General features: G+C 36.8%; 1 protein-coding gene across 1 annotated transcript in view; it reads left to right on the top strand.

Annotated features, from left to right (window-relative positions):
* ano5a (anoctamin 5a) overlaps positions 1-14,440 on the top strand; it is a 41,962-nt gene that overhangs the window by 12,808 nt on the left and 14,714 nt on the right. Inside the window, 9 exon segments of the mRNA XM_028449603.1 lie at positions 3,836-3,943; positions 7,593-7,661; positions 9,620-9,904; positions 10,908-11,027; positions 11,611-11,726; positions 11,868-12,002; positions 12,351-12,456; positions 12,573-12,605; positions 12,607-12,634. Coding sequence (XP_028305404.1) covers positions 3,836-3,943; positions 7,593-7,661; positions 9,620-9,904; positions 10,908-11,027; positions 11,611-11,726; positions 11,868-12,002; positions 12,351-12,456; positions 12,573-12,605; positions 12,607-12,634 — 1,000 coding nt within the window.

Raw genomic sequence — 14,440 nt, 5'->3', positions numbered from 1 at the left:
ATATCATGTTTTCTATTTATGGAAAATGACAATATCGCCTATATCAATATATATTTATTTTATAGCTTATTTTGTATTAAAATACTAATTTTAGGAGTTGTTGCTTCTCAGAACAGCATTAAAGAATACATTTCTGAGATTTCTTGTTCTTTTATGTATTTCTGTTGTCCCATGTGCATTTTTTCTATTTTTATGTTCTTTTCATTATTTTGGTTGTTCTTTTGTGTATTTCTCCATTTATTTGTACGTTTTTGCATTTTTTTTTTTTTTTGTGTCATTTTGTTGTCCCATCCCATCCTATTAAGTATTAGTGTTGTTTTTCTGTGTATTTCTCTATTAATTTGTGTTTTTGTAGTAATTGTGTGTATTTATTGCTGTTATTTTGTGCATTTTCTTTTGGGGCCGCTATAGTTGCTCATGTTTGTGATACACACGTTATTATATTTTTTTTTTTACCAATTGTAAAGCACCTTGATGTTATTTTAGCCTCTGTGGCATTTTGCATCAACAAATTAAACCATGAATTGTCTTTCTGGTAAGACTATATTTGATTTAAAATTATCAAGATTTATATCGTATATTCGCTATTTTGAGATATGAATTTTGGTCCATATCGCCCATACCTATGTACACTATTTAAAACGTTTGACTGTTAATTGAACTGTTATTCATATAAATACTTTTGTCGATATAGTGTATTTTTAGTCAACATTTCAAGAGTAGAATTATTGTTACTTAGTTATTATGTTAAAAAAAAGACAGAGATGTGTGAAATGTCTATTAAATATTACAAGTATCGTTGTTCGACCTTCTGCAAAAATTATTTATTTTAAAAGTATTCCTAGACTCTTTGCTTATTTCTATTATGAGAAATGCAAACATTTTAAATGTGTGCATGACTTTGTGGTAAAAAAAGAATGTACTTGATTTAAAATATCAGAGAACAGAGGAGGTTTTGCTTATAGCAAGAAAACATTGTTTGTTCTACTCTAATTGTTGCTTAAATTATAGATATGAAATGTCGTACTGCTGTGAAAGGCCATTTAACTGTAAGTATATTTTCAAATGAAAAAAGTGACTTTAAAATACTTCTTTGCTCAAACACTTCAGGTATAAAACAAAATACAAGACCCATCTTTTTAAATGCTTTTTTTTTATAATTAGAAGTCTACATTTACGAGCTACATTTGGTTCCCATTTTCCGTCCTTAATAAAGATAAAAGAGCAGCTCACTCTGAAACGCCCTGTATTTAGGCTTTAGTTGGTCCATGTATAGGATTCTGTGGCAGTTTCAGGATTCACTGAGGCAGATGCACTCATTCCATATGTCTGATCTCTAATTACCACTGATTATAGACTCACCCACCCAGCTATGGTCAGGATGGTCCGATCTGGTCTGGAAGGTAACGTAGACGACTGCATAATTTAGGATGAGAAAACCAAAGCAGGGTGAGAATAGAGAAATCTGCTTTTAAATAGGAGGCTTGGAGTTATGGCTGTAAATAAAGCTGAAGTATAAAAACATGTTTCTGAGCTATAGGATGAGATTAGATTAGAAGAACAAGCACTAAGACTTAAAACCACTCTGCAGAAGCACTTTGCATTTAAAGGTCCAGTATTATGATATTTTTCACCTGTCTCTATTCCTTCTAAGAACCCCAACAACACAGTATTTAAGGTTTATTTTCCCAAACTCGCCTGTTTTCTGGAGTTTTAGCCTCTGAAAAGTGACTTTCAGGGCGCTTCTAAAAACAGGCTGTTTTTTGGGCCTTCATGCATATGCATGAGTGGGCGTAATCACACGCTGACGCTACTTCAGCGTGTGTGTTTATCACAGCAGCAGTAAATCATTAACAGTCTTCCTTCTCCTCCTCACCTCACTAGTCAATTTAAGACGACAGTCCATAATTTTGTCCTGCATTGGGTCACAAACACAAACAAGATACGAGGCGGTATAACGGCTACTAGAAGTGAAACTGATTATGATTATGGTTTATCTATATACTGGATTATCTATATACTGAATGTAAAGATATTAACTGTAATATGAAATGGTAAATGGACTTGATTCACACTGATGTAGTCCCAAAGCGCTTTACATGTCAGCTCATTCACTCACGGTCACACACCAGTGGGACTGAGCTGCCATGCAAGGCGCTAGTCAATCACTAGGAGCAACTTAGGGTTCAGCGTCTTGCCCAAGGACACTTCAACACATAGACAGTTATCAAACTGGGATCGAACCCCCAACCTCTCGATCAGGAGACCCCTCTAGCGCCTGAGCCACGGTCACCCAACTGTAATCACCTGTTATATCCTCCTATGTTTGTTTTACCTGTGAGGTAGTCTGAGAGGGAGGAGCTCACGTGCTTATAGGGTAGGAGGAGCCAGGATTGTCAGGAGGATGAGTTGCTCACGTTGTGACGTCACAATGTAAAGAAAAATCCAACTCTCCCGTTTGGAGCTGACTTTTTACAAAATGTGGAATAACAAGGGAAGGAAGAAACGGAACTTTTTCAACTTTGAACCTCTGATTGAGGGTAAATGAATGTATATCACTATAGCCAAACCAACATAAAGTGCATTTTTTAAAATACTGCCCCTTTAAGCCCGAGAATAGTAACTACCTACAGTCTCATACTAACAAAGATGGAAATGTGAGTTCTTTTTTGTTGTGTTTATCAGTGGAGTGTGTGTTCACTCACAGATTCTTTATTCTATCTCACTCTTATCTGTCCTGTTTCTTCTTTGACTTTGGTGCTCAGGTTGTGTTTGATCTAAAATCCATTCTAGTGTCGAGGCTGCAGCAGATGAATGACTCCCACTAATGCCTTGCTCTTATTACATTGCTGCTCTGGCAGAAGCAACACTGCTATGATGTCATCTTCAGACCACTACATCTCTCCTCTCTGTTACTGCTATGACTGAGTCAGTGAGGGTTGTTCCTGGGATGTACAGTATGTGAGGCTCTGCTTGGGGCTCATTTGGTCCAGATCAGAGTCAGAGAGGCGTTGCTTTTAGGGCTGGGCTAATTCTTTGGAGTAAAGCAGTTTGGCCTTTTTTGCTGAGGCATCATCACCATAAAAGGGAGAGAAACATGGAGGTAAAGTGCACTTCCCCTCCTCACTATCCCGACAGCGCTGCACTGATGGATGGAGAGAACTGTGGACAGGACAATGACAGCACCGTACGTTCATACTAATGTTGCAGCTCACTAATGCTTGTGCAGATTGCTGCTGCAGTCGGGTCGGTGGAAATGCATTATAACAGGTTATTTTTAGCTTTGTGGTCATCCTCGTCTCCTCTCTGAGAACATTCCTGTGTGTCAGAATCGTAGCCTCTGCAGGACTAGCGTAGCATGAGCAAACACACATACTTTTAGAATTCCTCAAGCCTCCAACACTGCTTGTGTTTGTCACTTTAAAGCAACGTGTTCCCTACACAGTAACACAGCTAAATGCTCCTTTTGTAACTTAATTTACAGACTTTTACTGGATTTTCAACATCTAATGTTGCAGATTGACAAAAATCCTCCTCCACTGTTCCTCTGTGTCTTTAACTCTTGGATTAATTACTGTAATTCTAAAAAAAACTACTGTGAGCATAGTGAATACATTAAAAAATCTAAAAATATTCATATACATAATTTGATCCCATGTCTAGGTCATGAAACATGCTGTTTTTAATGTAATGCATTAATCAGTGTTTTGGGTTTCCAGGTGCTTGTGTGATGTGGTGAAGTCATGTGTTTTTCTGCCTGATATTATTATATGTGATTGTTTAGTCACGTGAGTATTTAGTTGCATCTTCATCTCTGTCCTGTATCTCTCTATAGATTGGCAAACAGCAGCAGAGCAAAGACTCAGTGTTTTTCCGCGACGGACAGCGAAGGATCGACTTCGTCCTGTCGTATGTTGACGATAAAGATGAGATTAGAAAACAGGTAAGTAAAAACTTCATTTAATCTCAATCATCATGCAGACGGAAACAATAAAAGAGAAAAGTATGAGTATGAGAAATATCATAGTGTCCTGTTCCCTTATTTATATTAAGTTATATGTTTTTTAATCAGCAATATGCTTTTTGATAAAAAATGATAATAATTTAAGAGAAAAGCTAAAAGCTAGTTCATTCATTATTACATAATGAAGAAGTCAAATTTCAAATGCAATATTTTGCAAATTCGCAACTGGTGGCCCAGGGGCAACATGCGGCCCTCGGACTAACTTTGTGCAGCCTTCAAAGTAAACGGACAAAATATATCAAAATAAACACAGAATGACTCCAACAAAGCGTAGAAAAATTAAAGCAAAATACACAAAATAACAACAAAAATACACAAAATGACTCAAACACACAAGACAACTACAAAAACAACAGACAAACACACAAAATGATGCCAAAAAATACACAAAATGACACATAACATATACATAAATGGCAAAAAAAGTGCGAAATGACTCCAAAAAACACAATGACAGCAAAATAAATCCAAAGAAAATCCAAGACAACAGAAAAATACACAAAACAACAGCAAAAATGCACAAAAGTCTTCTTTTCCCCCTGTTTAATTGCTCATATTGGCCATCAATCACATGAATGTTGAAAATTCACATTTTTTTGGCCCCCGCTGTGATAAGAGTTGTTCATCCCTGGTTCAAATGATATTTACTGAAAATTAAACCAAATTACGATTTGGAGACTACTCTTTTTTTTACCCATGACAATCTGGTTATACTATTATTATCTAATGTTATGGTTTACCTTGTTTTAAGTTCACATCATATACTGTATTTAATTCAAGTCAATTCAGCTTTATTTGTATAGCGCAATTTACAACAAAGTCATCTCAATGCGCTTATCAAAATATAAATTTCATAATAAGAAAGAAAAAACCCAACAAGATCCACATGAACAAGCATTTAGTGACAGTGGGAAGAAACAACTCACTTTTAACTGGTTCAGAGGTGGCAGCCATCTGCGTCGACTGGTTGGGGTTAGTGGACAGAAGGACCAACAGAACAGGATGGAGAGATAGAACATCAGTGTCTCAGACTAGTTGAGCTGTGAACCACAGATCAGGAACTGCCATCATTATCTTCACCACACCTGAAACAGAGGAGAGAGAGAAGGGCGAGGAGAAGGCACTGACTGCAGAAAAACTGTGACTGCTGTTACGGTGAAATTTACGGTTACCTCGTCTTTGACTTGAAAACACACTCTGTGGTGATAAATGATGAAGACCAGACAGGAGAGATGATGAAGTAATGAAAAAATGATTTAATCTAAACTAAATAAAAAAGGTACAAAGCGGGATAGACAAAGAAGTGGTCTCCTCTGGCCAGAGGAGAGACGCGAAGAAGAAGGGCCCAAAAGTTCCTTTCACACACATTTATACCCCACTGTCCCACCTCCCCCCTTCCACAGACAACAAAGAAGAGACCAGGGGGGGAAGGTCAGTCTGCCGGAGGTGACACCTCCGATGTCGGGGTGGGTTTGGACATGCTCTGGCCTTGGAGATTAAACTGAGGCCAACTGACATTCCTTTAGAGAAGCTGTATCATGGGAGTATGGGTCCACTGACTTTGCAGGAGGAGGAAAAGACATCAGACAGGCGTGGAAAGTTACAAATTGGGGTATTAAGTTGAATGAGATCAAAAAGTAAATATATGAGTATACATAATTAATCAATTTTGCCACCACACCATGTCCGCTCTAGCGGTCAGATTGTTATGATTCAGTCTATTTAATTAACACTGCCATGTTACATTGGAGCCTGGGATGTTAACTCCAGTTTTTTCCGTCATTTTATTCCTGATGTGTGGGTCAAATACTTTTCGAGAATAAATGAGTCGGAAAAAAGTCAGTTTCTTAGTAAATGTAGCAAAGCTCAGTTTGGTAACCTGAAAGTGTGTGAGTTCAGGGTAGTCTGAATGTGTCAGGTGTCCCTCTCTGTGTGTGTTTCATGACTTGTTCAGAGTGAACCCTGCCTTATAGTATACGCTGAGTCAGCTGATTTGGTTTCCAGTATCAACATGGAATAATTTCCTATTTTGGACATTTTTATGTCATCTTTTAACGTTTATTCTCTAAATGTGCAGAGTGTCGTCAAACTTTATTGACATTGACTGTGATTAAGGAGATAAAATCTTGAGTAAAACACCAACTAAGCACTAATGGAACCTCCGGTTTTTGATTTTTTCCTAACAACTGTTCATGCAGGATATCCTCAGGCTTCATTGTGCCTCAGCAGCCGAATTCCACAGCACTGATAAAGTTAGATTAAGGTGTATACTCAACATGCACAAGTAATCCTCTCAAATGACTTCTTAAGAAGGTGACTTTTACACTGAAATGCAGTCTGGAGGTTTTTCCCTAAAGTCTTAGTCTGGGATGAGCTGCTGAGACATTTTGAGTGTACGGTACATTCTGAGACATTCGTGAGTGTTAGCACAGCTCTGAGAACGCAGCCGAGTCACACTTTGCTTACGATCCCAGCCAGTGAGTCAGCACATAGACCTTTGAGAAGGTCAGGACCCCAAATCTCACTCTGTTGTAGGAAATGCAGAAAAAAAAGCTCTTCCTGTATGAAGTCCACACAGTAAATATCAGCTTAACAAGGACCTGTTTTTATTATAAAGGCTGATGATTCCTGTAAGGCTTTACTGAGGGAATAATTCAAATCTATTACTGTACTCAGCTCTGTAATTCAGGAATTTATTAGACTCTATATTTTAACCAATTGTTGAAAGTTAAAATGTTTGTTTTGTTTAGATATATTATGTTTTAATTCATATATGGACTTAATTCATCCTTTGTCTTTCTTTTCTTTTTTTTTTTTTTATTTAAAAAAAAAAACATTATTTTAAGAAACACTATTTTTTTTTTTTTTTAAATTTCTTTTTGGAATTTAGGTTGTATTACTTTTACTTAATTATACACTTATTTAACGTTTATTCTTTCTTTCGTCTTTGTTAAACGTTTTATTCTTTTATTTGTGATTTTTTTTTTTTTTTTTTTTGTTAAGTGGCTGTAATAAAAGCAATTTCCCCCTGGGATTAATAAAGGAATTGATTCTGATTCTGTATCAAATGTGATCAAAGCTAAAGACTGAAGCATAAATAACATAACCTCAGAGGAACAGTAAGTGCTTTTGCCTGTAGGAATTATGGCTTTTTTCAGTGTTTTTGAGACTTTGAGATGTTGTCAGATGTTTTTATTATTATGGTATGTAGAATAGCTTCATCGGAAATGAGGAAATCTTCCATATCAGTCGGTACCAGTGAGTAGCACAGTGAAAAGTGAAAATACATGTTTTTGAAGTAAATCAACCTTCATTTGAAACAGGATGTTTGATAGAACAAGTTTGTGAACCACTTCCTTACATCAACCTCCACTATGTTTGTTTTGCATTTACTTTGCCATAATTAAGCGGATTTATGAAAGTGCTGTAGTACAGTCAGTATCAATAAATGCAGATTAAAACCCACTCTTTGTACCTCCACGTCTTAAACATTTACCGTACGTGTCTGTTTAATGTCTCATTACTTTGTTCAATGTTTCTTTCTCATGTGCTTTTATTTGGACTGAAGGAGCGCAGGAAGGTGTACGAGGCCAATTTGGAGAAAGTCGGCCTGGAACTGGAGACAGAAGATAAAATGGTTTGAGAACTTTCTTATTCAACGTGATCATTTTATAGTTTATTAGTTTATTATATCCTCCTCAGATAAACACCAGTCCCCCATGGTTTGGTATTAACGCTCACCTTCTTACCACCTGCAGGTTAAAGTTCTAGTAGTTCATTAGATCAATATCTAACTTGTCTTTCATGCAAATCCAAAGAACAAAAACGGATTTATTCCAAAGCTTCGTTCAAGCTCCGAATCATACCATTACCGTATTGTCTGGATTATAAGTCGCTACCTTTTTCATTAAAAGGAAGTAGGCAACATGTACACCACAGCGACATATCTGTGGATTTTTTTAGCTAGTTTATCGCGCAAAATCAGTCCAGGAACCGAAGCCCGCCCCCAATAATGCTTTGAAGTGAATCACTTTGTGTGAAAGTAAAAGAAGGCTTGGCTTCAATAAAGTCACCCATATTACTTTACTTTAGGGATGTCCCGAGACAACTTTTTCACTTCCGGTACGATACCAATATTGAAGCCTTGAGTATCGACCCGATACGGTAACAGCACGAATCATACATACTTTTATTCCTTTTTTTGTAGAGTGGAATGTTAGAAAAGGCTTGATTATTTTCAAATTTGGACCAATTTATTATAAACCAATGGTTATGTATAATTAACCTTTGAATAATAATATTCTATGATTGAATAAAAGAAATTAGAAAATAAAATAGAAGATATTGAAAAAATAAATCCGAAAAACCAATATACGGTATATTATATCGGAGATTTTAGACGCAGTCCGATAAAATACGATATTTTATTTTCTGGCTGATACCGGACCGATATCCGATATCAATATAGGATCGGGACACCCCTACTTTACTTTGTTTATTTGGAGAGGACAGCGCACATTAATGAGCTTCTTTCCATATGTAGTCCTCAAACATTTAAGACAATGACAATAAAAGATACAGACATGGACATAATATATACATTATTTACAACCAACCAAAGCAATTTCTTATTGAAATAACTACTGAGTATATATATATATAATATATATATATATATATATATATATATATATATATATATATATATATATATATATATATATATATATATATATACACACACATCAGTGCGATCTATAGTTGTGGAAAATACAGTAGGTTAGTTTGTAGTATTTGTTCTGCAGTGGTCAGTACTTATTGTAAGTGACTAAAAGAAGGTCAAACATTGAACCAATGACTTGATTTTGAGCTGATAACGTTCAAAAATACACGTGAAGATTGAAGGCATCACAGTTTCCTCCTCCGTATGTGGCAGATTTGTAGGCAGCTGCTCATAACGTTATGGCTGTTTAGTGTAAATAACAGAAAATTATACAAAATAACAACAAAAATACACAAAAGACAACTACAAAAACAAGAGAAAAACACACAAAATGCTGCCAAAAAATACACAAAATGATACATAACATACAGTATACATAAATGTACAGAATGACAAAAAAAAACACAATGACAACAAAATGAATCCAAAAAGGTTCCAAGATGACAGAAAGATACACAAAACAACAGCGAAAACTCACAAAACTCTTTTTTACCCTATTTAATTGCTCAGATTGGTCATTATTCAAATCACTCACATGAATGTTGAAAATTGGTAGGATTATAACGCTGCCATGCTACAGCGGAGCCTGGAATGTTTACTCTTAGTGGATAAAAAAGTCAGTTTCTATGTAAATGTAGCAGAGCTCCGTTTGTGTAAATATACCATAGATATGAAATAGGATCAATATATGTCCCTGTGATTGTTTCATGACTTGTTCAGAGTGAACCCTGCCTTATATTATACGCTGAGTCAGCTGATAAGGTTTCCACCATTTTGGACATTTTTATGTAGTCTTTCAAAGTTTATTGTGCACAACTCATGTACATATATCTGTATCCTATCTTCATACATCCCTTTATCTTCCTCCTCAGGAGTCCGAGGACGGAAAGACGTACTTTGTGAAGATCCACGCTCCGTGGGAAGTCTTGGCCACATACGCAGACGTTCTGAAGATTAAGATTCCTTTCAAAGTCAACGACATCCCGGACAACAGTGAGATGCCCATGAAGTGGCTGTCCACTCCATTCCGGCTGCCAGAGAACATCATGCATCCTGAGCCCGACTATTTCACAGCTCCATTCAACAAGGACAAGGCCGACTTCTTCCTCATCGACAACAAAGACACCTTTTTTCCTCCGTCCACTCGCAACAGGATTGTAAGAATCGCTATCGGCAAATTGTTGCACAATATTGTCATAATTACAAAAAGTATTTAAATAGATATTTGTATCATCATTAGTGAGGATGCCTCCTGTATCCTCACTAATGTTTTCCGTTTTTTCTTCCGTCTGCGTTAACTCCTCCTACACCGTTATATATTGAGGAAGTTCCCGGAATTTATGCTTGTACTTTTATAATTTTAACTTTTCAACTTTTTGAGTTGTGACATTTTTTCTTTCCCATTCATTTCTATTGAAAATTTCAGCTTTTTAAACTTTCACCCCCTTCATCCCCAGCCATTCATCAGCTGATTTTGACCTTTAACATGTTTAGCTACTACCTTCAACACATTTCTACCTTTTTCAACTTTTTTCAACTTAATGCTAATGTTATTTAATGCTAGCTAATGTTAATGCTAGCTAACCAAGGAAATGTTAGTTAATGCTAATGCTAGCCAATGCTAATGCTAGCCAATGCTAATGCTAGCTAATGCAAATGTTGATGCAAGCTAATTCTAATGCTAGTTAATGTTATTGCTAAGTAAATCCTAGCTATTGTTAATGCTAGCTAATCCTAGCTAATTCTAGTGCTAGTTAATGCTAACATTAATGTTAACGCTATCTAATGCTAATGCCAGTTAATGGTAGCTAATGGTAATGCAAGTTGAAGTTAATGTTAATTCAAATTTTTGCGAATGATAGCTAATACAAATTAATGCGGGCCAGCACCCATTAGCTAATCCTAATGTTAATGCTACCTAATGCTAATGTTTGGTAATGTTAATGCTAGCTAATGCTAATGCTATACAAACTCATGCTAATGCTATTACCTGCATTCTCACTTGCATTTTCTTCAGGAAATGCAAATATTTTATTTTGTATTATGAATTTTAGATGTTATATTGTTTCACATGAGATTTTACCTCTCAGGTGTGTGTGTGTGTGTGCAGATGAAACCAAAGCTGATATTTAACAGTTCTATGGTTTCTGTGTTTACCAGGTTTACTACATCCTTTCCCGCTGCTCATACATTCGTGACGATTGTGCAGATAAAGACAAGAAAGGAATCAAACGTTTACTCAACAACGGCACCTACACCGCCGCCTTCCCTCTGCATGATGTACGTTACTTTTCTGCTCTTCAGCCTTTTTTTTGGCTACAGATATATTTCTGTCTTAAGATGAACAATGTCAATAAGATTATATTTTTTAATGTTTAAGGTGCTGCTTTTCTTTGCTTTAAAAGTTATTTAAGATAGAGTGATAAAGGTCTCTGATTCTGAATATCCAGCTTTCTTGATAATGCTGTGATACATTTTTGCTAGTCACGGTCCACTGCATATACCTACTGAATGTCATCCAGTTAGTTCAAACCAGTGGAAAGTTACAAACTCTAGGTGGTGCTAAAGAGTCCTGAAATTGCGTGAAAAAAAAACGACACCTTCAGTTGTCATCAAGCTATACCGTCCTGCCAAATGTAATGAAATTGCACTCCCGGGATGGGGGTCATAAATCCAAGTAAAGTGACTGTTGAAGAAGAAGAAGAAGTTTGGTGCTCGGGCCCTAATCATAACAATTATATAAACTCTGCAGATAGTTTCAGGTGATCACTACATGGCTCATGACTTTGTTTTTCTGTATAATCTCAGATGTGTGTAAATGAAGTGGCTGATTGTGGTATTAAAGTGTGTTTTCTCCCTACAGTCCAGGTACTGGATCAGATCAAAAGACCCAAACTGTGAGAGTGAGCGATACAACCTCTACAAACACTGGGCTCGGTTCTGTTATTTCTTCAAAGAACAGCCTCTCAATCTAGTCAGGTAAAATATACTATATCACATGTGGTTGGATTTAGACGTGAATGCTTTTGGGCTAATATCAGTAAATGTTCCAGCTCTTTATCTGATGAACGGTTGCAGAACAAAGTAAGAATGTAATTGTGACTGTTTGTCCTTCCTCAGAAAATACTACGGGGAGAAGATTGGCATTTATTTTGCGTGGCTGGGTTTCTACACAGAGATGTTATTGTTTGCTGCAGTGGTTGGGACCATCTGTTTCATTTATGGATTCCTCACCTATGATGACAACCAGTGGAGGTAAGTGTTGATGTGGATGGAAACTAATAAGCTCTAAGGGCCTATACCACCAAGCTAGATAATTATATCCTGGATTTAGCTCCGTTAGCTTCATCTAACCAAACAAAACCGCCAAAACTGAACGCTTTGACAGAACTTGATTTTACAGGGTATTAAATCTCTTCTGTTGCTTAATTCATGTTATGTTTTGACCAAACACCAGCACGGATATGTCATTTAGACCACAGGGAACTGTTTTAAAAGGTGAAAAATGTGTATGATATGTCCTGTTTAAATCCCAGAAGTTAGCGCGATAAGAGGGAAATCTAGCCTAGTACAGGCCCTAATAACTTATTGCTTCCTCCACAGTAAAGAAATCTGCAGCGAGGAAGTGGGCGGCCATATTGTCATGTGTCCACTGTGTGATAAAAAATGTGGCTACTGGAAACTCAACTCAACGTGCAACTCCTCGTGGGTGAGTGTTTGGTTTTTTTTTTTGATTGTGTGACTCATGTTCTCTTTACAACTTGTGACATTTCAATAGCGAGTGTTGCTAATTGTCAACAAATGAGTTTTTCATTCTTCTAACAGCAATCACACTTGTTCGACAACGTGGCAACGGTGTTTTTTTGCCATATTCATGGGCATTTGGGGTGAGTGAGGAACAGCTTTTTACAGAAATTCACCTTGTTCCTGCTTGTTTTTACTTAGTTTTTTAATTACTTACTGCTTTGTATAGCTTACATCTGTTAGTTTTATTTGGTTGTAAAACAGAATAACCAAAGAATAAAGGGTAAACGGTTTACAAACAGTGTGGTTATTATGTTTTACTGACTTAAAACCAAAACAAAAATACAGAAAAATTCAAAACCAGATAAGCAATGTTTCTCTGTTTTAAAATTAAGTCTTCTTGTTTGTGTGATATTTGGATATTTAAGGGGAAACTAGGACAAGAGCTTTGTTTTTTAACCTCACCACACAGAGATGACCCACAGACGGGGGGACTTTTACTCTGCTGTGTTTGATAAAATGATGTATCATGTTCACCTCACACCGATGGTAAAGTGGCGTAATTTGTGTGTCGATGACGTTTCGTTAAAAAGTTATTGATGCTGGAAGTCTGAATCTGTGAATATCTGCCAACTTTACCGAACAGTGTTACGGTCCAAATAGTATCCAGATAATCTGGTGACTGACTATCGACTGTGAGGAACAATAGTTGTTGGAACTTCTACCATTTCACACTTTTGCAAAAACAATTACAGCTTTTTTTGAAGGCAGTGAAAACTACTACTTAATTTTTCACGTTACAATACCGGTAGCCAGTGACGGCAGCCATCAACACACATGGAAGTTGATCACAAGAAACGAGGAGCACCAGTAGATTAATTACACCACCTCTAGATCCTTTAACTCACTCAGTGCCACTGATGAGATAACTCGTCATTTCAAATCCAAACGCTCAGTGCCATTGACGAGATAACTCGTCATTTCAAATCCAAACGCTCAGCGCCATTGACGAGATAACTAGTTTTTTCACGGGGATTCCTAGAAAACATCCTGGCGGAGGTCCCTCATCAATATCTAAGCTGTGGGGTGATGTAGTGACCAACCGTGCCCTGAAGATGGCAGAAGTGCACCTGTAGATGAGAGATTAGCCACTGATGCTACCATTAGCTGGAGAGGAGAAGCAGGAACGAGTGAGATTATGGCGCTACAGAGTGATATTGTGACGTATCCAGCAGTTCACAGCTTCACATACTAACACAGAACATGTATGGACCTGAGTGGAATATAGAGAATGTTGCAATGGTGAGATAAAACCATCAACTAACCGGGCTAAACGGGTCATTGCTGTGTGTCGGGAGGAAGAGGAAGTTGCGTGTGTGCAGAATGACGGTAGGGAAACTTGGAAGAACGCCAAAATACACTAAGAAATCCATTCAACTCTGACCCAGATAGATAATTTGCCATCAAAAGCCCGGCCTCAGTGTTTTTTTTTTTTGTTTTATATAAGGAAACAATGTTTAGATGTTAGAGTTGTCACTAAATAAAAAAAAAATAGCTTTAAAGTCACTGACAGGGTTTTTTACCAAAGTACTGTTTTCTCAGCTTTTTGCTCTGAAACTGAAGATTTGTGTAAAACTTGCTCTATTCAACAGCTGATTACAAAAGAAGGAAACGAGCCAGAAACAAATTCGTTTTAATGAAAGTAGAGGCTTCAATCGTTCAGAATCTGGTGTCAGATTTCAGATAGTCATAGTAGAAAATATTCTGTGGGTCTTTAAAAATCAGTCAAAATGCTCAAAAACGGCTGGCACTGAGGGGGGTAGAAAATCAGATACTGTATCATCTGCATGTTTTACGTTACATCCATTGTTTGTTTTGATTTATTTATGTGTTTTTATCGTTTCAATTCACCAGTAATGTGACTTATGCATTGCTCCTTTTTTAGCAAA

Source organism: Gouania willdenowi, chromosome 6 (genome assembly GCF_900634775.1).
Source record: "Gouania willdenowi chromosome 6, fGouWil2.1, whole genome shotgun sequence".
NCBI classification, from domain to species: domain Eukaryota; kingdom Metazoa; phylum Chordata; class Actinopteri; order Blenniiformes; family Gobiesocidae; genus Gouania; species Gouania willdenowi.
This window is presented reverse-complemented; position numbering and strand designations above follow the sequence as displayed.